General features: G+C 42.3%; 1 protein-coding gene across 2 annotated transcripts in view; it reads right to left on the bottom strand.

Annotated features, from left to right (window-relative positions):
- LOC140486503 (neural cell adhesion molecule 2-like) overlaps positions 1 to 24,647 on the bottom strand; it is a 1,585,952-nt gene that overhangs the window by 365,176 nt on the left and 1,196,129 nt on the right. For both annotated transcript variants that reach the window (XM_072585745.1, XM_072585744.1), the window contains exons 8-10: positions 18,240 to 18,385; positions 9,690 to 9,840; positions 2,504 to 2,691 (exon numbers count right to left, since the gene is read on the bottom strand). In XM_072585745.1, coding sequence (XP_072441846.1) covers positions 2,504 to 2,691; positions 9,690 to 9,840; positions 18,240 to 18,385 — 485 coding nt within the window. The remainder of the gene's footprint in view (positions 1 to 2,503; positions 2,692 to 9,689; positions 9,841 to 18,239; positions 18,386 to 24,647) is intronic.

The raw sequence follows: 24,647 nt of genomic DNA, 5'->3' as shown, positions 1-24,647 counted from the left end.
GGCAGCTGTATTAATAATGAGAGGTCACTGATAAAAGACACATGACCAGTTAGGGGATACAGGGTTATGGACAACGTGCAGACCGATGAGATTAGTTCTGTGTTTGGGATGGCATCATGGTTGGCACAGGTATAATGGGCCAAAGGACCTTTTGTTGTGCTGTACCATTTTAAAAGAATGATAACTGGCAAATGGGCCCATACCGCGAATATGCATGAGATACAATGAATCGATATGGTCATGGAATATTCTGGTTGAATATGAAATAAGGAGGAGTGTGGGGCTGTGGGGAATGTAGCTAGGAAGGCCATAGGTAGATGGATGCTGCTTGATCAGCTGTGCTTTTCGAGCAACATTCTTTCTGACTTTGATCTCCAGCATTTGCAGTCCTCACTATCTCCTAGATCGTGTGAAGTGCAGGGAAATCATGCATGAAGACTGTATCTTTTCTTTTTTGTTTATTTTTAATTGTGGACTGAAATGTGAAAGATTATTTTAAAAATCAAGTATTTGAAATGTATCGCTGCACTTTTTAATGGCAACTTACCTGATGCTGATTGTAAGTAATGTTTACACTGCTATTTGTTCAAACAGTGGGGAAAGGTACTACACATAAGCTGCAACCAAAAGATTGAACGAAGGAAGATTCAGCTGACAACAAGTAGCCAATTGGTCTCTGAAGTGTTGACAAGTTGCCGGTTGCAAAGGTTTTCTGCTAACAGCTATATGACTGGTTCCCAAGAAATCAGAGTTTGCGTGTATGTGGGCATGTTTGTCAAAAGCCATATGACCTCTGAAAAGTAAGGAACTGTTCTTTTGATGCTAGGTTACTTGCAGTGTGGAAACAGGCCCTTCAGCCCAACAAGTCCACACCAACCCCCCTACACTACAGGCAAATTTAGCATGGCCAATTCACTTAACCTGCCTATCTTTGGACTGTGGGAGAAAACCCACACAGACACAGGGCGAACATGCAAGCACCACACAGACAGTTGCCCAAGGCAGGAATTGAACCCGGGTCTCTGATGTTGTGAGACAGCAGTGCTAACCACTGTGCCACCCATGCTACAGTCAAAAAAAATCTCAAGCCTGAAGGAAGCCAATTTATTCACCTTCATCAGTTGCTGTGAACTGTGGCTCTTAACCAAAAAAATCAGAGACTATATAATCTGTGAACTAGTCATTCTGTGCCTTCTACACACCAATGAAAGTGCCTAGAGAAGGGAGTCTGAGGAGCCACAGGTACTGACAAACCAAAAAGACAGTCTGTGGACAGGGACTATTAAACTGCGATCTCAGTGTTTTTTTCACCCATAACACACTCACGTGTTCTTGTGTCTACTTGTGAGCATGTGTATCAGGGTGTATTATATGGGGTAGAGTGTTAACGAATAGAGTTATATGTTGACTGTTCATAATTACCTATTGTAATAAGGATCTATTTATTTCTAACAATTATTAATTTTTATTAAGTACAGAAACCCAGTCTCTGTTTTTGTTTTGTCAAGCTGGATCTGAAAGAATTAAATTGAGGAGTTCCACGTACTCTTACAAAATCCTTTTCTTTTGTAATGACTCCGGGAAAATGGGATTTGGTTTCTAGCACGTTACCCTCACGAGTTGTGACACATGCCAAAATTAATTGGTTGGTTCCTTCCCCCATCAGTCACATCATCAGGAAAAGGAAGCCAAGGGTTAAGAGATGTGTAGTTTAAAGAAATTAGGTTCCCTCAAGTATGTTCGGCTCTTGTTTCACTGCCAAGAACTACAGTTGGAAAAAAACGCCAAATGATCATCTAACAACAACAAAGTGCATTTGTACAGCTCCTGCAACATAATAGAACAACCCAAAGAGCTTGGAAGAAGAGCACCAAAATAAAGTTTGATTCCAAGCCACGTGGTGAGCAGGGATTATTGGGAAAAGGCACTGAATCAGTGAAATAGGCTGAATGGCCACGTTCCATGGCATAATAATTCTGGGACTCTAGATTTGAGTGGTGCTAGAAAAGCACAGCAGGTCAGGCAGCATCGGAGGAGTAGGAAAATCTACATTTCGGGCAAAAGCCCTTCATCAGGACTGAAGGCAGGGAGCCTCCAGGGTTGAGAGATAAATGGCTCTGTGACTCTGTAAACTGAAGCAGATATTTGGACTCGATACAATAGGTTTAAAGCAGCATTTCAGATTAGGAGTGATGGTCGAAGAGAGAAGAGGGTCAATGAAGACACTCCTGAGCTTAGGATCTATACTGAACAGGAGGGATGCCAATGGAACAGGAGAGTCATCAGGAACGGCTTATGCCCTGCTCCTCGGATGCTGCCCGACCTGCTGTGCTTTCCTAGCGCCACACGTTTTGACTCTGATCTCCAGCATCTGCAGGCCTTACTTTCTCCCAGGAGGATGCCGACGAATGAGTAAAGAGAATCTAAGTTGTCAAGAAGTCCCTCCTGCTCAGACCTGCTACATACTTTCGCAACCTGATCTCTTACACAATCTCTTACCCACCTCCAGCAGGATCTTGGTGCCTTTCTTGTAAATACTGACGTCAGACTTATTGATGTCAGAGAGAACAACACCTTCCTTCTTCCAGTGGATAGAAGCCTGAGGGTTGGCTGTGACATCACAGCTGATGTTGACTGAATTCCCTTCCCATGAGTAATAGGTCACTTGAGTTGACAGAAACTTGGGGGCGTCTAGGAAAAAGAGAAAGAAATTAGTGGGAGATGGGGGGAAATCAGAAATCAGAATCACTTAAACATAGACATTTTGACTTGGAGTCTGCAAACTCCAACCTCACTGGGTCGAAAGGGACAAAGTGAACGCAGGATGAGAGTATAAAATAATTATGCTCCCCACAATTCTTGTCAGAGTTTGTTAAGGATTTCTTTTATCCATTCACATGTTGTGGGCATCACTGGATAGGCCAGCATTTATTGCTCATCCCTCATTGCCCTGAGGGCAGTTAAGAGTCATCCATTTTGCTGTAGGTCTGGAGTTGCACATAGGTCAGATTAGCTAAAGATGACAGTTTCCTTCCCTGAAAGACATGAGTGAACCAAATCAGTTTTTCCAACAATAAACTCATGGTCATCATTAGACTCATATTTCTAATTGCTTACTGAATTCAAGTTTCACTATCTGTCATAGTTGGATTTGAACCTGGGCCCCCAGAACAACAGCTGGGTTTCTACATTAAGAGTTTAAGCAATAACACCACTAGGCCAGCACCTCCTGAATTATTCCACATCAAGGCCCTAGTTCTGTATTCCATGGAAATTATGACCACAGTTTGAAGTTACACAGTTTAATGAGACTTGTTTCGGACAAAGAATTTAACTGAACCCTTTGCCTCATTCCTTACTACATGGTGGCTGTCTGAGGGTCTGTTCAGAAATGCAACTTTGTGAGGAAAGTTCAGTTTCACTTGTTAAACCAATTGAAGGGCCAAGATAAAAGGAGAAGAAAACAAATGTACGAATGTAAAGGGAGAGCTCAAGTGATGCAATGGTAGTGTCTGTACCCTGAACCAGAAGGTCAGTTTTCACCAGAGGTGTGTAATAACATCTCTGACCAACCTGATTGGGGAAAATACTTCAGAGTGAAATGAGACTAGTCGAGACGTAAAGGTTAGGAATTATTGGATCGAGACTATCGTGCTTGGGCGGGATTGAAGATTCCAGCATAAACTGAGGCAAAAATATTGCCCACGTTGAAATGTAGTATTTCTCACTGGGTTCCTTGTTTAAAACTCATTTGCATATCCTCAAAGGCCAGATGTATGTTGATCTGGTTCAGTTGGGCCAATTTAATTGTTTCAAATTTATTTTTATTTTAAGAAATAGTCCTTGCTGCATTTAAGTCTGCTAACTTGATGCATTTTGACTGCCATATCTGATAATGGCCTTATCATAGAAGACACGTAGGATAGTGAAGAAGGTGTTTGATATGCTTGCCTTTTTTGGTCAGTGCGTTGAGCATAGGAGTGGGAGGTCATGTTGCAGCTGTGCAGGATATAGGTTAGGACACTGTTGGAATATTGCGTGCATTTCTGGTCTCCCTGCTACAAGAAGGATTTCATGAAACTTGAAAGGGTTCAGAAAATATTTCGAAGGATGTTGGAGAAGATAACTGCAGGTATTGGAATCTATAAGACCATAGGACATAGGAGTAGAAATTAGGCCATTCAGCCCATCATGTCTGCTCCACTATTCAATCATGGCTGATCAGTCTCAACCTCATTCTACTGGTTTCTCCCCGTAACCCTTGATCCCCTTCACACTCAAGAACCTGTCTACCTCAGTCTTAAATACACTCAATGACCTGGCTTCCACAGCCTTCTGTGGCAGTGAGTCCATAGATTCACCACTTTCTGACTGAAAAAGCTTCTCCTTATCTCCGTTTTAAAAGGTCTTCTCTTTTATCTAAGGGCGTGCCCTCAAATCCTAGTCTTTCCTACCAATGGAAGGATATTCCAACATCCAAACCGTCTAGGCCATTCAGTATTCTATATGTTTCAATTAAATCCTCTCTCATCCTTCTAAACTCCATCGAGTATAAACCCAGAGTCCTCGAAAGTTCCTCATGTGTTAAGCTTTTCATTCCTGGTACCATTCCTGTGAACCTCCTCTGAACACGCTCCGGGGCCAGTACATCCTTCCTGAGATATGGGGCCCAAAAGTGCGCACAATACTCCAAATGTAGTCTGAACAACCAATGCTGGAGATCACAGTGGGTCAGTCAGTATTGATGGAGAGAGGGCAAGCTAATGTTTTGAGTTTAAATGACTCTTCATCAGAGCTGAACTGAAGTGCTGTAGTTTGGGCAGGGTGGGTGTGTGGGAAGAGCAGGTGTAGGATGCTGCTGCAGAAAAGATATTGATAATTCAGATTAGGTTGAATTGAATTGAATTGAATTTATTGTCACATTTACCAAGGCACAGTGAAAAGCTTTGTCTTGCGAGCAACACAGGCAGATAACATAGTTAATCAGCATAGATAACTAATAGGTAAACATCAGCAAAAGCAAAAACACAGGTACAGGCGAATGTTAAGAGTTTGAGAGTCCATTCAGTATTCTAACAATAATAGCGTAGAAAATGTTGCAAAACCGGCTGGTGTGTGTGTTCAGGCTTCTGTACCTTCTCCCCAATGGTAGAGGTTGTAGAAAAACATTGCTAGGGTGGGTTGGAACGTTTGAGCTAGAGGGAGATTCTGAATAGTTGGGGTGACACAGTGGCTGAGTGGTTAGCACTGTTGCCTCACAGCGCCAGGGACCGGGGTTAGATTCCAGCCTCGAGCGACTGTCTGTGTGGAGTTTGCAAATTCTTCCTGTGTCTGCGTGGGTTTACTCCAGGTGCTCTGGTTTCCTCCCACAGTCCAAAGATGTGCAGGTTAGGTGAATTGGCCTCGCTAAATTGTCCATCGTGTTCAGGGATGTGTAGGTGCAATAATCAGGGGTAAATAGGGGCGGGGAATGAGCCTGGGTGGGTTACTCTTCGGAGAGTCGGTATGGACTTGTTGGGCCAAAGGGCCTGTTTCCACGCTGTAGGGCTTCAGTGATTTTCCCTGGAGTGTTGGAGGCTAAGGGATGACATTACAGAGGTTTATAAAATCATGAGGGGCATGGATTGGGTGAATGGTCAAAGTCTTTTTCCCAGGATGGGGGAGTTCAAAACTAGAGGGTATTGGTTTAAAGTGAGAGGATAAAGATTTAAAAGGGACCTGAAGGGCAATTGTTTCACGCAGAGTGTGGTGCGTGTATGGAATAAGCTGCCAGAGGAAGTGGTGGAAGCTGGTATAATTACAATATTTAAAAGGCATCTGGATGGGTATGGTTTAGAGGATATGGGCTTAATGCTAGCAAATGGGACTAGATTATTTAGGATAACTGGTCGGCATGGACAAGTTGGATTGAAGGGTCTGTTTCTGTGCTGTACAGCTGTATGTCTTTGTCCATATACTATTTTAAAATCACTGTGGCAAATCACCATCTGTGAGTAAACTGACTTTAAATGCTTGGAAATGACTTTTACAAAGTATACAAACATATTCGCTGGTCTGAAGTCAGTACTTAGGTGTTCCAGTTAAATTAGAAATAAAAGCCACACCAACATTTCAGAACATATCTGTTAGTGTCCTTGCACTGAAAACTAAATCTAACTATTGGTGCTTTCTGAGTGACTTGCAAAACGGTTTTGATGAACAGAAGACCCCAGTTTTTCCAGGTAGGCTGCGTGTTTGGGCAATATTTTTCAAATCAAGAGCAAAGGGTTAAACAAAAAGCTATAATATGCTGAGCTGATAATGAGGCAGAACGAAACCAAGAACAATACAATTGACTGGGAACTTCAGGCCAAACAAATCTGAGTTTCAAGTACAGGAGATCTCATCATTATTATCTTGTTTGATGTAGAAGCTTGCTGTGTCTCTGATGTCCCATGTCTTTGATATTACAAAATTGGAGGGACAGAATGCACAAGTTGCCAGATGGGACTCTCAGAGCAGTCAGGGATGGGAATCTCTGCAGTGTGTAACTCGCTTTGGATTCCTCAGCCAAATAGCTATCTACAGTGCACAAGTTAAGAGTATGATGGAATATTCTCCTCCTGTATGCACGAGAACTCAACCAGGCAAATTGGGACCATTCTACCACATTGTTGACTTGTACCTTCCAGATATTAGATAGGCTGAGAGGAGTCAGGAGCTGAATTATTTACTGAAGTACTCCTAGCCTCTGATCTGCTTTTGAAATCACAGTTTTTATATGAGGAGGCAATAGACTTGTGTTGTTATCAGTAGACTATCAACCTGGAAACCCAGATAATACTTTGGACAGATGGGGAAACTTGAATTCTAAAACAAATCTGGAACAATAAGTCCAACGATGACCATTGAACCATTGTCAATTTTCGGAAAATCCACCTGGTTCACCAATATGCTTTCAGGAAGGATATCAGTGGTAGGGAAACCATTGGAAAAAATAGTGAAGTAGAAAATTAACCTTCATTTAGAGAGACAAGTTTTGATCAGGGATAGTCAGTGTGGAAAAGTGCAGCACTGGAAAAGCACAGCAGGTCAGGCAGCATCTGAGGAGCAGGAGAGTCAACATTTCAGCCATAAGCCCTTCATTATAGTCAGCGTGGCTTTGTCAGAGTGAAGTCCTGCCTAATGAGTTAAGTGCAACTTTCCAGTAAGTGCCCAAGTATTTAGATGAGGGTAGGGAAGTTGATATCATTCATATGGATTTCAGAAAGGTTTTTGACAATGTCCGCGTAGGAAACTGATAAAGAAGGTAAAAGCTCATGGGATCCAGGCAACATGACAAATAGGATCAAAAATTGGTTTCATGACAAGAGATTAGTGTAGGGGTAGAAGGCTGTATGTGTGACTGGTGACCAGTGGTGTACCACAGGGAACAGTCCTTGGTCCCTGATGATTTGTAATATTCATAAATAAGTAGATGAGAATGTAAGGAGTGGAGGTGGGGAGGGTCAGAGATGATAAATAAGTTTGTGGATGACACAAACAGTTACTGGGTGGTTGACAGTGAGGAAGAAAGTGTGAGGCTACAAAAGAACATAAACTGACTGATCAGATGGGCAAACCGGTGGGAGACGAAACTTATTTCTGTTAAATGTGAAATAGTGCACTTTCGAAGAAGGAAAAGGCAAGGGCGTATTCAATGAATGTTAAGACATTGAGAAGCTCGAAGGAACAGGAAGATCTGTGCTTATCCACATATCCCTGCAGGTGACAGAACAGGTTAATAATAATATTAATACAGGATGTTTGCCTTTATCATTTGAAGCAGAGATTCTGAGAGTAGGGAGGTAATATTGGAGCTGTACAAAACTTTGGTTCAGCCACAGCTAGAGGAGTGTGTATAGTTCTGGTCACCACGCTACAGGAAGGATGAGATTGCACTGGAGAGGGTGCAGAGGACATTCACCAGGATGTTGCCCGGGATGGATCATATCAGCGATATGCAGGGTCTGGATAAGCTCGGGTTGTTTTATTTGGAGTAGAGAAATTTGAGAGGAGACCAGAGAGAGGTTAGTGAGATTATAATAGGCACGGACAGATTACAGAGGAACCTTGATTATCCGAAGGACACGAGTAGGGAGTATTTCGATCAGTTAATCAAATTCTGGATTATCGGATGACGGATAACATAGTTAGCCAAGTATTGAGATCATCCAAAATTTGGCTAATCGAATGCCGGATAATCGAGATCCTCTGTAAATAGCAAAAAGCTGTTCCCCTTAGTCAAAAGGTCAATTACAAGGGGACATAATTTTAATATGAAATTCAGGAATCCTGGAGAGGAGTTGAGGAAAAACCTTTTCACCCAGAGGATGATAGGGGCTGGGAATATACTTGCCAGGGAGGATAGCTGAGGCAGGAAACCTCACAACCTTTAGAAAGTACTTGGATAAACCCTTGAAGTGCCATAGCATTCAAGGCTATGAGTGCAGTGAGGGAAAGAGGGACTAGTGTAGATTTGGCGGTAAAGACTTGATAGGCTAAAGCGCCTCTTCTGTACTGTGTGATTTTGATTGTATGATCTGTCAATCTTAGTTGGTCTGGCTGTCATATGATTCTAGACCCACAGCAATGGGGTTGACTCTTAAAGGCCCTCTGAGACATCTCTGAGACACCCGCACTGACCAACCCCACCGCCCTGTGGCTGAACTCCCCCTCCCACTCCGCCAAGGACATGCAGGTCCTGGGCCTGTTCCATCACCAAACTCTGACACCTGGAAGAAGAAAGCCTAATCTTCTGTCTTGGGACCCTCCAACTACATGGGATCAACTTGGCATCACCCTCTTGAATGCTCCGACTTGTCCACCTTCCTTCCCACCTATCTGCTCCACCCTCCTCTCCGACATCGCCTTCTCCCCATCTTCATTTACCTATGGCATTCTCAGCTGCCTTCCCCCCAGCCCCACCCCCTTCCCATTTATCTCTCAGCCCCCCAACTCACAAGCCTTGTTCCTGATGAAGGGCTTATGCTGAAATGTTGACTCTGCTGCTTCTCGGATGCTGCCTTACCAGCTGTGCTTTTCCAGCGCCACATTCTTCGACTCTGACCCCTAGCATCTGCAGTCCTCACTTTCACCTCCTAAATGCCCCTCGAGGTCATTAAGGATGGGCAATAAATGCTGACTCACCAATAATTCCCAGATTTCATCAATGGACTTTTTTTTTAATGGCCAGTGTAGTTCAGTTTGTGGTGAATGATTGCTGAATCAAAAGCCATTACTTCCTACCGAACAGTAACTGATGGAGAGTCAATAGATATGAAGCTGGAAAAGCACAGCAGGTCAGACAGCACCCGAGGAGCAGGAATGTCAAAGTTTCGGGCGGAAATGTTAACTCTTCTGCTCCTCCAAAGCTGTCTGATCTGTTGTGTTTTTTCCAGCTACACATCCACTGACTGTGGCCTCCAGCATCTACAGTCCTTATTGTCTCCAAGTACTGGGAGAGAGCCTTTGTCACAATGGCTGCAGCAGTTGGCATTCAAGAAGATGCTTCATGTCCACATCTTCAAGTACAACTGAAGAATTGCTGAACTTGCCACACCCTGAGTATGAATGTTTGGAAAGTAATTCACAATTCAAGTCCATCATTAAAACAGATGGCAGAAAGTACAAGAAAATGCAGTCCATTGCCACTAAGGGGCTGAGCTTACATTGAATATCCAAATGCATGCTTTTCTCATCTTGTCCAATTGGACTCGTGGCTTCACAATGATATGCTCCTGAGTCACTTGGCTTGATGTTCCTAATGTGCAATGAGGATGTTCCCTTCTGTCTACGCACTTCAATCCTCCCATTTGGAATCTAGTAAACAATAATATCTAGTTAATACCAAATAGGTAGATAATTGGGTTATTGACACATCATCCCCTGACAAATTCTGATGACTCTATCAGTATACCTGACCAGCATAATTGTTATTCATAATAACAGTGATAGTCAAGCATTGAAATAAAACTAGAGAATGAAATAATAAAAGAATACAGCATCATGAACATTTAAACACATCGATACAGGCCATTCTGCTATAAAACTTGGGATTGCACGAGAATGGAACTACTGCGCTATAGCAGGACTTACTGTAATTACAAATTATTGCAGAATATAGATCGGGTTAATTTCCAGAACAAAAATGAAAGGTCTACTGTACTTTGCCTTTTTAATTAAAGTACTTAGATTATATTACATCCAGCTGAATTCATTTAATTTTCAATCATTAACTTCTATTTATCAGTTACAAAAAATTAATACATGATAACAACTATCATAATAATGGAATACTAACTTTCGAGATAATAAAACTCTACATTAAATACAGCAAATACTGGACCTAAATGTGAAAGATTGTTTTTTGAAATGTGAAGATGACTTAGCTTTTGGTTTAGAGTTGGTGAAATATTGGGTGGTAAGTTGACACTGCAGTTCTTGGGCTGTGGATCATTATACTCTGGTATGTTGCTGCAATTTTTGAGAGATCAAAGTGAGCTGTGTGCCTTAAAAATGAGTCCAAATCTCCATACCAAAGCTGTTGCATTTCTCTTAAAGTGCAGCAACCCTCTCTACCTGCTGTGTTTTTTCAATGATAATTGGCTTCCGCCCACTGTTAGCTGAGAGTAACAATTACAGAAGTCACACTTGTTTACTCGTATGAAAATAGTAATGCATCCCTCCGCCCACTTTTAAGAGTGAGCACACCAAAGCTCTATCAGACAAGAGGATGATTTCACCCTGTAGTGTGCTGCAGGTATCTCATAATTATTGCACCAGTTACTTTTCATATCCTCCACTTTTCTCCATAAAGCAATGAGAATATCTAGGGGATTCTCTTTGCCAGCTTCGGGTCTTCATATATGATGCAGGCAATTCCACAGTGTTTATAATTGTACTTATTTTCTTTTTTCATCCTTTCAATGAAAACATAATGACAAGACCAGCATTTATTGCCTATCCCTAATTGCCCTTGAACTGAGTGACTCAGTGGGCCTTTTCAGAGGACAGTTTTCAGAGTCAAGTCTATAGTTGTAGGTCTGGAGTCACAAGCTAGGCAAGGTAAGGACAGTGTTCACTTTCCCCAAGAGTATGAGCAAATCATAGAATCACTACAATGTGGAAGTTGGCCATTTGGGCCATCAAGTCCACACTGACCATCCAAAGAGGACTCCACCTAAACCCACCTCCTTATAACTCTGCATTTCCCATCACTAATCCACCCATCCTGCATATCCCTGAACACAATGAGCAATTTAGCATGTACAATCCAACTAACCAGCACACCTTTGGACTCTGGGAGGAAACCAAGACACCTGGAGGAAACCCACACAGACAAGGAGAGAATGTGCAAACTCCACACACATGGTCACCTGAGGGTAGAATCGAAGCTTGGTCCCTGGTGTTGTAAGGCAGCAATGCTAGCTGCTGATCCACAAACCAACAGTGCTGACTGCATGGTCACTATTACTGAGACTAGTTTTATATTGTAGGGTTATTTCCTGAACTTAAATTCCACCAATTGCTTTGGTGGGGATCTTAAACCTATATCACTAGAGTATTAGGCTAGGCCTATGGGATTTCTGGCCCAATAACATTAGAACCAAGTCCCTATCTCTCCATTCTATAGCAATGTAATCAACCCAAGGTGCCTCATAGGAAGGTCACCAGGCATGTTGATACCCAAACAAAAATTAATCCCTTGCTGAACTTGATAATCTTTAAACAATATCAGAAAAGAAAGAAATAAGAAGACAAAAATGTTGAGAGTTGGGATGGTGACATTTCAGTACGTAATCAGCTGAGAGTTCAGCCATCAATAGGAATCGAATGAATGTTGAGTATCCTCAAAAAGGTCAACTTTGGAGGAGCAGCAAGATCTCTGAGGGTGGAAAGCCAAAAGATCTGGGACAGAAATCTACAGGTTGAAACTGTGGAGGAATTTGAAGCTGAGAGTTTTAAAATTGAGGGACTAATGTGAATCAATGAGCATGGGGCAGTGGCTTATCAGGGCTTGGTGGGATAAGGATTTGAACAGCACCTTGTTTTGGGTGAAGTGTAGTTGATTGCAGAGAGGGTAGATGACCATAGACTAGCCATAACTGTGTCAGAATAGGCACGTCTGGAGGGAGTAGGAGACTTTTGTCAGTAATGGATTGAATTGAACAGCAACAATTGAGGCCAGGACAGATGTGAGCAATGTTAGAAGGTTAGATGTAGGTGAAGTGGCTTTGGTAATTGCCCATAGTATTCAGGGATATGTAGGCTGGATGAGGAAATGGAGAGTAACAGGGTAGGGAAATAGGTCTGGGTGGGATATTCTTCAGAAGGTCCATGCGGACTTGTTGGGCCAAAGGGCCAGTTTCCACACTGTAGAGATTCTACATAGCAAATGAGGATAGCAAATGTGGTTCCCTTGTTCAGAGGATAGCAAATGGGGTTCCAGTGTGGTTCCCATGTTCAAGAAGGGGAGTAGGGATAATCCTAGTAACTATAGGCCGGTGAGTCTCATTTCTGTTGTGGGCAAAGTCTTGGAGAGAATTGTAAGGGAAAGGATTTATGAACATCTGGATAGGAATAATGTGATCAAGGATAGTCAGCATGGTTTTATGAAGGGCAGGTCGTGCCTCACAAACCTTATTGAATTCTTTGAGAAGGTGACTAAGGAGGTGGACGAGGGTAAAGCGGTAGATGTGGTGTATATGGATTTTAGTAAGGCGTTTGATAAGGTTCCCCAGGGTAGACTACTGCAAAAAATACGGAGGTATGGCATTGAGGGTGCATTGGAGGTTTGGATTAGGAATTGGCTGGCTGGAAGAAGACAGAGGGTAGTAGTTGATGGTAAAGGTTCATCTTGGAGTGCAGTTACTAGCGGTGTTCTGCAAGGATCTGTTTTGGGACCATTGCTGTTTGTCATTTTTATAAATGACCTGGAGGAGGGGCTAGAAGGTTTGGTGAGCAAGTTTGCGGATGATACGAAAGTCGGTGGAGTTGTTGACAGTGAGGTAGGATGTGGCAGGTTACAGCAGGATATAGATAAGCTGCAGAGCTGGGCAGAAAGGTGGGAAATGGAGTTCAATGTAGGTAAGTGTGAAGTGATTCACTTTGGTATTAGTAACAAGAAGATGGGGTACTGGGCTAATGGTCGGATACTTGGTAGTTGGATGAGCAGAGGGATCTTGGTGTCCATGTACACAGATCTCTGAAAGTTGCCACCCAGGTAAATAGTGCTGTGAAGAAGGCATATGGCATACTGGCTTTTATTGGTAGACGAATTGAGTTCTGGAGTCCTGAGGTCATGATGCAGTTGTATAAGACTCTGGTGCGGCCGCATCTGGAGTATTGTGTGCAGTTTTGGTCGCCATGGAGGCACCGGAACGGGTACAAAGGAGGTTTACCAGGATGTTGCCTGGTATGGTAGGAAGATCGTATGAGGAAAGGCTGAGGCACTTAGGGCTGTTTTCATTAGAGAAAAGAAGGTTTAGGGGTGACTTGATAGAAGTGTACAAGATGATTAGGGGTTTAGATAGGGTTGACCATGAGAACCTTTTTCCACATATGGAGTCAGCTATTACGAGGGGTGGTAGGTATAGGACAGATGTTAGGGGTAGATTCTTTACTCAGTGAGTCGTGAGTACATGGAATGCCCTGCCAGTAGCAGTGGTGGACTCTCCCTCTTTATGGGCATTTAAATGGGCATTGGATAGGCATATGGAGGATAGTGGGCTAGTGTAGGTTAGGTGGGCTTGGATCGGCACAACATCGAGGGCCAAAGGGCTGTATTTTTCTATGTTCTATGTTCTATCACAGTAATTAAGAGGATTATACAGTCAGAAATCCAAATCTAAAACTGATATTAAGTGATATTGAAGATTTGTCAGGACTTCTTTCTACATAACCTTACAAGACATGTGTGTTTATGGAAGAGATAATGCTGGAGTCAGCAGCTTGAAGTAATGAAATAAAGACTTGCCTGAAGTATTATGTCTTTCATTATATTTGCCTGATTAAGGCCCAACATTGTCGATTATACATTCAGATTGTTTGTAGTGCCTGTATAAATAAATACTCTTGTGTTGTTTAATGAAAATTTCTTGCTCCAAGCATTCTTAAACATGAAATTCACAGGCAAGCAGCAACAGTTATAAATTGCTGACAGGTAGGCAATTAGACCTCGACCTGTTTGTAAACAATATGTTTATAAATTTGTCCTTTCAATTGATGTTTAAGCTACAGAGACCTCTCCAAGGATGTCAACATTTCAGAGTAGGTGAACGGGAGAATGGTCCTAGTGATAGGAAAGCTGCAGTTGTCCTCCATAGAGCAGAGACTGTTAAAGAAACACATTTAACCATGGTCTTCAAAATTATTAAAAGGTTTGATGGAGTGGTTAAGAAGAAATGGTCTCGTTGGGTACACAAGACAGGACCTGAAGGGAAGAGGTAGTGTGAGTGCAACCAGGGGTGCTGCTCAGACCTTTGATGGAGGTCTGACACAAGCTCAGAAATGCAGAGAGAGTCACAGCATCATAGAGATGTGACGCCGACCCTTCGGTCCAACTCCTCCATGCCAACTAGATCCTCTCACGTCAGGCACAAGATACAGACATTTGAAAACATGCACCAGCAGGTTCAAGAACAGCTTCTTCCCTGGAGTTATTAGACTGATGAATGGGTTCTCTAGTTTCAAATAATGCTGATCTTGTGAATGTTGATCTTGCCTCACACATCCTGTGCTGTATAACCTGTATGCTTTACTCTGTCCAAGCTCTTTTCACCCAATGATCTGTGTGTCCTTGCTTACTATGATCTGTTTGTACTGCTAGCAAAACAAAGCTCTTCACTGTATTTAGGTACATGTGACAATAAATCAAATCAATCCAAGTATTCGAAACCAGAGTGTGGTGCTGGAAAAGCACAGTTGGTCAAGTAGCATCCAAGGAGCAGGAGAACTGTGCTTCAGGCACATGTCTCTCATCAGGATTCTATCTCCAGCATCTGCAGTCCACACATTCTCCGAGGTATTAGAGTCATAGAGTCATAGAGATGTACAGCATGGAAAAGACCCTTCGGTCCAACCTGTCCATGCCAATCAGATATCCTAACCCAATCTAGTCCTACCTGCCAGCACCTGGCCCATATCCCTCCAAACCCTTCTTATTCATATACCCATCCAAATGCCTCTTAAATTGTACCAGCCTCCACAACATCCTCTGGCAGCTAATTCCATACACATACCACCCTCAGTGTGAAAACGTTGCCCCTTAGGTCTCTTTTATATCTTTCCCCTCTCACCCTAAACCTATGCCCTCTCGTTCTGGACTCCCCGATGCCAGGGAAAAGACTTTCTCTATTTATCCTATCCATGCCCCTCATAATTTTGTAAACCTCTATAAAGTCACCCCTCAGCCTCCGACACTCCAGGGAAAACAGCCCCAGCCTGTTCAGCCTCTTCCTGTAGCTCAGATCCTCCAACCCTGGCAACATTCTTGTAAATCTTTTCTGAACCCTTTCAAGTTTCACAACATTTTTCAGATAGGAAGGAGACCAGAATTGCACGCGATATTCCAACAGTGGCCTAACCAATGTCCTGTACAGCCGCAACATGACCTCCCAACTCCTGTACTCAATACTCTGACCAATAAAGAAAAGCATACCAAATGCCTTCTTCACTATCCTATCTACCTGTGACTCCACTTTCAAGGAGCTATGATACTGCACTCCAAGGTCTCTTTGTTCAGCAACACTCCCTAGGACCTTACTATTAAGTGTATAAGTCCTGCTAAGATTTGCTTTCCCAAAATGCAGCAATCTAGTCTCATTTGCTAATACTTGGCCCATATCCCTCTAAACCCTTCCTATTCATATACCCATCTAGATGCCTTTTAAAGGTTGTAATTGTACCAGCCTCCACCACCTCCACTGGCAGCTCATTCCATACACGCACCACTCTCGGCATGAAAATGTTGCCCCATAGTTCCCTTTTAAATCGCTCCTCTTGCATATTTAATCCGGCTACCTGACAAAGGAAAAGATCTCTGAAAGCTTGTACTTTCAAATAAAGCTGTTGGACTAAATCCTGGTGTTGTGTTATTTTATATCTTTGTCCACCCCAGTCCAACGCTGGCACCTCCACATCATGGCTGTCTTAAACCTATGCCCTCTAGTTTTTACCCGATCCATGTCCCTCATGATTTTATAAACCTCACCCCTCAGTCTCCAACACTCCAGGGAAAACAGCCCCAGCCTATTCAGCCTCTCCCTACAGCTCAAACTCTCCAACCCCAGCAGCAGCCTTGTAAATCTTTTCTGAACACTTTCAAGTTTCACAACATCTTTCCTTGGCATGGCACACAGGGGAGTGGCAGGAAATTGACATGAGGTCATAGAACCAGTGCAGACAAAGTGGACCTCTTTCTACACCACAACAATGCTGTGATTCTGTAAAAGAGGGTACTGGGATTTGAATGTGGTGAGTCACTGTGTGTAAATGGGCTGCACTCAACTCAGGGTGAAAAGATTAATTTGCATGTCGGCTTACTGGGCGTCAGGGTCACTGACAAATTCTGCTTCAAAGGATTCCGATGAGGACCTTGAGGGGGTAACCTGCAGAAGAAAGCTGGTAATGGGTTCACACTGAAGCTTGCTTCACAGCTGCCTATCTTTTGGTTAGCACATGGCATTTCTGTAGGATTTGGAGTCCAGGCTCAAATGTCAACACTTGTGGATAAACATATGAGGTAATGAGCACTTGATGGCTAAGGTCCAAACAGTGCAAGCAGAAAGCCACCTGCATAACATGGTAACCTTTCAAAGAACAAAAAACAAAGAACATTACAACCCTTTGGCCCTCCAAGCCCTCACCAATCCAGATCCTTTATCTAAATCTGCTGTCTATTCTCTATGGATCTATATCCCTCTGTTCCCTGCCCATTCATGTAACTGTCTAGATACATCTTAAATTACGCCATCATTCCTGCCCCTACCACATCCACTGGCAATGCATTCCAGGCATCCACCATGAAAAACTTTTCATGTATATTTCATCCAACAATTGAGTGACACCTCCTTGGTGAACTACAGATAACGGCTGAGGTGGGGGTGGAAGAGCTGCCCCTTGAATACCTTTGGTGGGTATGGGTCTTTGATTGAGAGCCTTCGTCCTTCTCTTCTGTGTGTGCACTGCTTGCCCTCACCCCTGTCTGGGCCTCAGATCCATTTCCTGCTACAGCCCAAGTCAGGGTCTACAATGATGATCTTCCCCATCCTGTAACAGGCTTCTCATTAGCAACCAAGACCTCTAACCTACCTCAGGACCCTCTTGTGGCACAGGGAAAGAGTACCTACCCCTGACCCAGGAGACCTGGGTTCAAGTCCAACCTGCTCTAGAAGTGTGTGATAATATGAGAGGAAATAAAAGTGCTCTAACCTCCTATTCTGAACAGACAATATCACTCCCTCAAACATCCCAAAAGTTAACAACAATACTGTGTAGTCTAATGCTGTACCAGCAAAACTAAGTCAGAGGAAGGTTGTCTTGTAGACCCTTTCAACAAGGCAAGGTTGGAACTGCGGTCATTGATACAGCTGAACTCATTACTTAGCATTAACTTGGCTGAGGAGCCTTCCAAAACAGCAGAAATGTGTGTCAAATTAGCTTCGGGGACTGTTTGGCAGGCAATCTGCCCAACTTGGGGTGGCACAGTGGCTCAGTGGTTAGCACTACTGCCTCACAGTGCCAGGGACCTGGGTTTGATTCCAGCCTCAGGTGACTGTCTATGTGGAGTTTGCACATTTCTTCCGGGTGCTCCGGTTTCCTCCCACAAACCAAAGATGTGCAGGTTAGGTAGATTAACCATGCTAAATTGCCCATAGTATTCAGGAATGTGTAAGTTAGGTGCATTAGTCAGAGGTAAATGTAGGATAATAGGTTCAGGGAATGGATCTGGGTGAGTTACTCTGCAGAGGGTTGAAGTGGACTTGTTGGGCAGAAGGGCCTGTTTCCACACTCTAGGGATTCTAGGAATCTGCATGTAGAATGTGCCCAAGCTGGTGCCCCTAGGTAGACACCAAGGCTCTGCTGGGATTGGTCCAGCAGTTCAACTTTGAGTTTTCGATCCTCTGCTCAGGCAACTCAAAGTTTTCGGTTGATAAAACTCAAGCAAACGGAAGTTGATAAGTCCCTTCAATCTCATAAACCAACAGCACGATTCTTACCTTCTCTTCATCTGGAAAACTGCTTCTATTGTCAAACCTACTCCAAGAGATGGATGGTGTAGGATCTCCATCTGCGTCACAGGTGATGACCACATGGCCATTCTCTGTTGCAGTCTCATTCTTCAGCAGTGTTATGTGTGGTGGAACTGGAAATGGAGAAGAATGAGGTACAATTAGCTCTTTCCCATCACTGAGAAACCTGACTCTCATGCAACACTGTGTCTCCCATCATTATCAACGGTTTTCCTCTTGTTTGAAGACTGGAAGGATATGGTGTGGTGTCTTCTGGCACAGTGGTAGTGTCCATACCTCTAAGCCAGGATATAACATCTATGAGCAGGTTGATTTGAAAAATTCTAAAGTGATGTGGCAGAAGAGTTGAAGTAAAAGATCAGCCTTGATCTCATGAAATGCTGGATCAGCTTTAAGTAGGGGATGAAATAGCCTACTCCTGCTCTTATAAACTCTTAGGTTAAGAGCTACACTCCATATGATATATAATTGGCACTGTCCTTTTCTTCATTAATTAACAATTAACAAATACTTTGATAAGTTATCCGTGGTGATATGGCATTTTGAGTCACAACAAAGGGATGGGTGATAATGAAAAGCCATCACCCTGAAATACAGGACAGAATCCTGTTGACAGAGTCTTGGCTGCTAGCTGGAGAGTCAGCAACTTGCCAGTAATCCCATCTTTGTGGGAGAACTGATACTCAGTCACTTGACAGGACAACATCATTCATTCCCTTGGGATTCATGAGCTGGGCAGAGAAATTCGTACCCAGGGAGAGCTGCTGGCCAATCAGAGGACAGCAGCTGTGTCTGCACAGTAGCACGACAAGGGAAGGTAGTGCTTATTACCAGATCCACAGCCACCAAAGGTCCCAGATCAAGGAGGGACCCAGATCCCTGGGAGTTTGGGATGTGGAATGGGTATTGTGGAGAGAGTGGGTTGGTACTCAGGGAAGGGATTTAACTCTTAATGGGCATCCCTCCCTACCTGTTACTCAATCAAGCGTTGGATGTATTTTAATGAAGACTGCCTCTGTGGCATCATGAGAACTGAACACCTCGGGGTTTGATTATTGAGAAAATCGAGTTCACCACTCTCATCGTTCAGAATATAACTTTTCATTTTAGAAGTTAAATTGTTATCTGCAGATACATGGGAGCAAGCTCTTGAGAACAAAATTTCTAATATAAATGACATTTGATAATGCTCAGGTTTATTACATTTAAAAGGCACAGTAGTAGTGTCCTAACCTCTGTTCAGTTAGGTTAGAGTGGACAAAAGGAACATATGGACTATGAATTTCATAGAGACAATGAATCTCCTCTTGTTGCACTGAAAAATTTACATTATGCATGTAGCTCTTGGAAGAAAAGGTTTGGGAAAGTTTGTTGACAGGAAGTCCTTTGATAGGGACAGAAATTTTGGGAAAAGGGTTATAAGCATCATTAGCAGTATAAATTATTCATGTGAGTTATAGAGTCAAAGAGATGTGTTGAAAGTAATGGTAAAGCTTATACCTCTGTTATATTGTTCCATTTTGATAAAGATGGTCTGTGTGTGTGTGCGAATGTGTCTCTATGTGTGTATGTGCATGTGTGTGTTTGTATCTGTGTGCATATTTATGCCTCTGTGTTTGTGTTTGTGTGTATGCATGCGCGTGAGCGTGTGTGTCTGTGTATGTATGCATCATGTGTGCGTGAATGTGTATGTCTGTGAGTGCGTGTGTGTAGGAGTTGAGACTCAAGTAGGCAAGAGGCAGCTGTATAGAAGTTATGGGAATGGCGAGAGCCTTTCGGAACTGGGTGGATTGCTTTTCACATGTTTAAGGAAGATATTAAACAAGGCAGTCACAACAATGTTTGAAATGAAGAAACCACAGTCAGGAGGTTGTTTAAGAAAGTTGGAGGATTGCTGACTCAAAGGCAAATGGAAGGATTCCCATGAAATTCTATACCTCAGAGAAGAGATGGAGCAATGAGGAGAAATAAAATTGGCTCATTGGGGACTATGGTATACCTTTGGGCTGCTCTTTAAGGTGTGAATGCAATTTCAAGATTCTTGTAATATTATCCCGGAATGGAAGTAAAATGTACAATTGAAACTTTGATTAATTTTTAAATATGCAGACTTTTAAAAATAAAAAACATGAACTTGTGTGGACATTTTTTATCAATTAATCACAATGTGTTCATAGTTCTCTTTAAATGATAAAAGTCTCAAACTAGTTGTAAGAGTTTGAATGCCTACCCTTGTGTTTGAAGATTGAATGGAAGATTTTGTTTAAACCTGTTGGCCTGGGCCTGAGACCACATTAGCCCTGGCTGTTGGACTCAGCCCACACATTCAGCTGAGATTGCAGACTGTCCTATCTGGTCCCACACAGATGGCAACATAGTATTCTACTCATTGATTTGCACTGCGTGAAGTTTCTGTCAACTTATGTTCCTCTGTCCTCCAGGGCTTATGATCAAATGAGTGATGGATTTAACACTCGAGAGTTAAATAATAATGGATTAGGGACAGAATTACAGTGTTAGCTCAGTCAAGGCAAGTCAACAAATCATATCGAGGTACCGAGAGACCTGCGAGGAGAAAGAAACAAGATGGAATACATTTCCAAACCAGGAATTCCTTTAAGAATCCTGACCATGAACTAATTCTGTACCATTCTTAGTCCAGGAGTTTAAACATCTGATATACAGATGAGTTAGGAGATGGAGGGAGAATATTGTCACAGTGTGTGGTTCTTTCTCTCTTTCCTTTTTTTCTCTCTCTCACTCCAGGATTTTTATTCTTTTTGCTCTCTCCATTCTTCCTCTTTGTAACATTCTTTTCTTTCTCAATCCATTATCTACCTATCTTCTCTTTCTGAATCCTCTCTGTCCATTTCTATCTAATTATTCTCCTCATGTCTTCTTTCTTTTCTCGATTCCTCACTGTGTATGTTCTCTCACACTTCGCTGAAGGTCACTGAATGTACAATTTATATTATCAGGATGTCTTTCAGGATTGGATCGTCTCTCTTCTTATTTTCATAAGAGTTCTGCCAATCTATGACATTTATAGCCATTGGTGACTCATCCTCTCTGGGTCTCAGAATTGTAGGCTTTAGATGTTTTATTAGTGATGGACTTCATATCATTTGAAATTTCTGTCTCTGCTGGGATTTGAACTTCAAATTTATAGTTTTTTTTTAGTGGACCTGTTCAGAGATGTTTTGACACACCCCGGATCAATGACGTAAACCCAGGTATTCTGGCCCCAATGTTGGGATACTAGCACTGTGCTGCAAGATCCTGTAAAATAGTCCATGCAGTCAATTTAAAAAAAAACTTTTTAAAAAAGGCACTTTCAATCTCTGTAAACTCCACCAGTTCCACAACCCTTCAGATTCTCAGCATTTCTCCAAACAAGTTTTTCTATTCATTTAGGACTTCACTTGCCAAGTCAGAATTTGTCACCCACCATTAACTGGCCTTGAGAAGATTATGGTGCATTGCCTCTTTGGACATTCCTTTTGGTCCAGGTACTCTCACTGTCCTGATGGATAGGGCATTCCAAATCTTGAACTAATTCTTGTCTCTCATTCATTCTCATTTCTAATTGCTGCACCTGTTATGGACCAGGCCACACCCCCTCAAAACATTTCAAGAAGGTAGCCCAGACCCTAACTTTGCTCGCTATTTTAAGCAGGTGTATGATGGATATTCCAGGAGGGATACAGCTGGTGAAAACCACTTAGTTTTAAACAAAACAGAATCTATTTACAAGATTACCAAATGAAACACAAACAAAAGTGAGCAGAATGCAGAATAACTCAACCTATCCAAAAACCCAACAGATTATCCCAAAGTAATGATGCCATTCCAAATACTTGCAACGATCCCCATAAACACACCTGGGCACAAAAGGAAAAATCAAACACGGGGTATTACAGGAGCGAAATCAAAGAGGGAGTACCAGCATGGATCTGTTTCTCTTGGGTCTGGCAGCTTTTACAACACTATTGCTAAAATCAAACCAAACCAGTGGAAGCAGCACTGGGAGAACTGGCCACTCCCCTTTCATTGTACAATTTTTTTTCCCAAACCTTGAGGCAGTATCTGTTAGCTATAATCAAACTGGCCCTAAAACCGTTCAATTCAGACTTTTCAAAGTCTGCGCCTTTTACGGCCTCTCTGAAAAACAAACCAAGGACAACATAACTTTGTTAAAGGAACAGCTTTGTCACACACCCTCACTGATGCTGCCTTTAGCTGATTAGATCTGAAAAGACAAAACCCAGGAACATATTAAATGCAACCCTCTTTTTGTCACAAACTCTGAAGGACAAAAGGGACATAAATCAATGAAAACTTCAAGTAATTAAAAAAAATGAGCTGAATACTATGTTACCACACAGTGTGGTATCGTGTAGGATTGCCTAAGGATTTTGCCGGTTGTGCTCCAGGACCTCATTTCCTCATTGTTGCCTCATTTCCAGGGAAGCACTTTGAAAGAAAATATTTCATTCAATTGTGTCCTATTGGATTGTAAGAAGTAGGAACAGAAGTAGACCATTCAGCCCATCAAGCTTTCTCTGCCATTTAATGAGATTATGGCTAATCTGACAATCTTCAACTCCACTTTCCCACCTTTTCCCCTTAACGCTTGATTCCCTTCCTGATTAGAAATCTATCTGTCTCAGCATTTCACAGCCAAGGACAGGCCATTTGGCCCAGCAAGTCTATGCGATTGTTAAGACGTGACTTTAAATTCCCTCCACGCACTTCAATTAAGCATATTAGGAAATACCAATCACGCATGCAAAATGTCACACGTGCAAGAATTGTTTCAAGGTCCCCCCCCACCCCCTGCTTTTCTGTGAATGAGTACCAGTTATCATTTTGGGTAAAGTGTTCAACCATGAAACAAATCCATTGGACAATGATTGATTGTTCGTGTTAAGTGTATTCCCCAAGTGGATAGCCTTGTTCCACTAGTGCAAAGTCTGTTGTCCATATGAATACTATGTTGCACTGGTGCTTTGTGTGTTTCCCACACGGTTAATATATTCTACTAGTGAAAAGTGTGGTCCCCATGTGGATAGCATATCCTAATGTCTGAATAGTAAGCATCACCAGAATTCTATTCATAAATCTCTCCACACAACTTTCAACATTCATTTCCTCCCTAATGACACTCCTTAAAGCTTTCCTGTTTGACCCAAGCTTCTGGTCAGCTGTCCTAACATTAACTTATATGGCTTGGCATCTTGTCCGATAAAGTGCTTTGGAACATTACATATGTCCAAGGTGTTGTAATTTATGCGTGCCACAGATAGACCAGCTTAAAAAATATAATTACAAGCCTTCGTGATGCCAAAACCATAGTAAGCTTTGTTGAATCTGAATCTATTCCACTTCAATCACAGAACAAAATTATACTGTCGCAGTATAAAACTAAGATAAAGGAGGGTGTTTCAGCAGAAAGTGATAAAAGCTTTCTTTGATATCCTGAAAATTTAAATACCACTTTTATTCCTTTATCCAACTCAGTCACGACTCAGGCCCATTAATGACGTTCCAATTTTGAATAATTCACTTAATTTAGATAATTTAACTCAACGGAAAATATGTTGACACACATCAAAATAAACCTCTTGAGAATGTGTGATGGAATAAGACGTGTGTCATGATTCAATTATTCTAAAGACACAGCCTGCCTTTGAGAATTTTTTCAACCTGAGCTATCAGGTCTCAGTTGGTACTGGGGGGAAATGGGGGGGGAAAGTAAGATTACAGGTCAACCGATAGATTCACTTGCCCATCCAAACGTTTGCTAGCAACACACATTGGTATTTCAAAGACTATCCAAATGGCACAGAAATAGACCATTCAGTCAAATTTATCTTCAGGATAGGAGAAAATGATGAAGGTTTGTTTAAGACATATTGAAAAGCTGCTTTCTGTGTTATGGGTGCTCTACGTTGTGTTGTTCCCCCTCAATCTCCTCATCTCAATCTAGGATAGACCTAGCCCTCATGAACCAACAGCAATAATCCAATACTATAATCCAGCACTATGTTCTTGCCTCCATGGGCAGGGTTATCTTTATCAGTGCACGAATCTTTGGACTTGGAGGCAGGTCTATGACGATTGGACCAAAAGCGGAAGTATTGATACAAAGTACATCTTATTTCCCTATCCTCACTCATGAGATCGACCTCCACTGAAAACAGAGGTGAAGAACTGAATGAATAAGAGTTAAAATGATCAATGGTAAAATGTTCAGAAAACAAATTGAAGGAAATTGGTAAAAGGATTGGGGACAATATGAAGTAACATCTATTTTGACACAACATCTTGTTATGCTCCAGCATGTACTGCCTGAAGAGACAGTGACAGCAGATT

Source organism: Chiloscyllium punctatum, chromosome 15 (genome assembly GCF_047496795.1).
Source record: "Chiloscyllium punctatum isolate Juve2018m chromosome 15, sChiPun1.3, whole genome shotgun sequence".
NCBI classification, from domain to species: domain Eukaryota; kingdom Metazoa; phylum Chordata; class Chondrichthyes; order Orectolobiformes; family Hemiscylliidae; genus Chiloscyllium; species Chiloscyllium punctatum.
The sequence above is the reverse complement of the archived record's forward strand: the minus strand, read 5'-3'. Positions and strand labels throughout refer to the sequence as shown.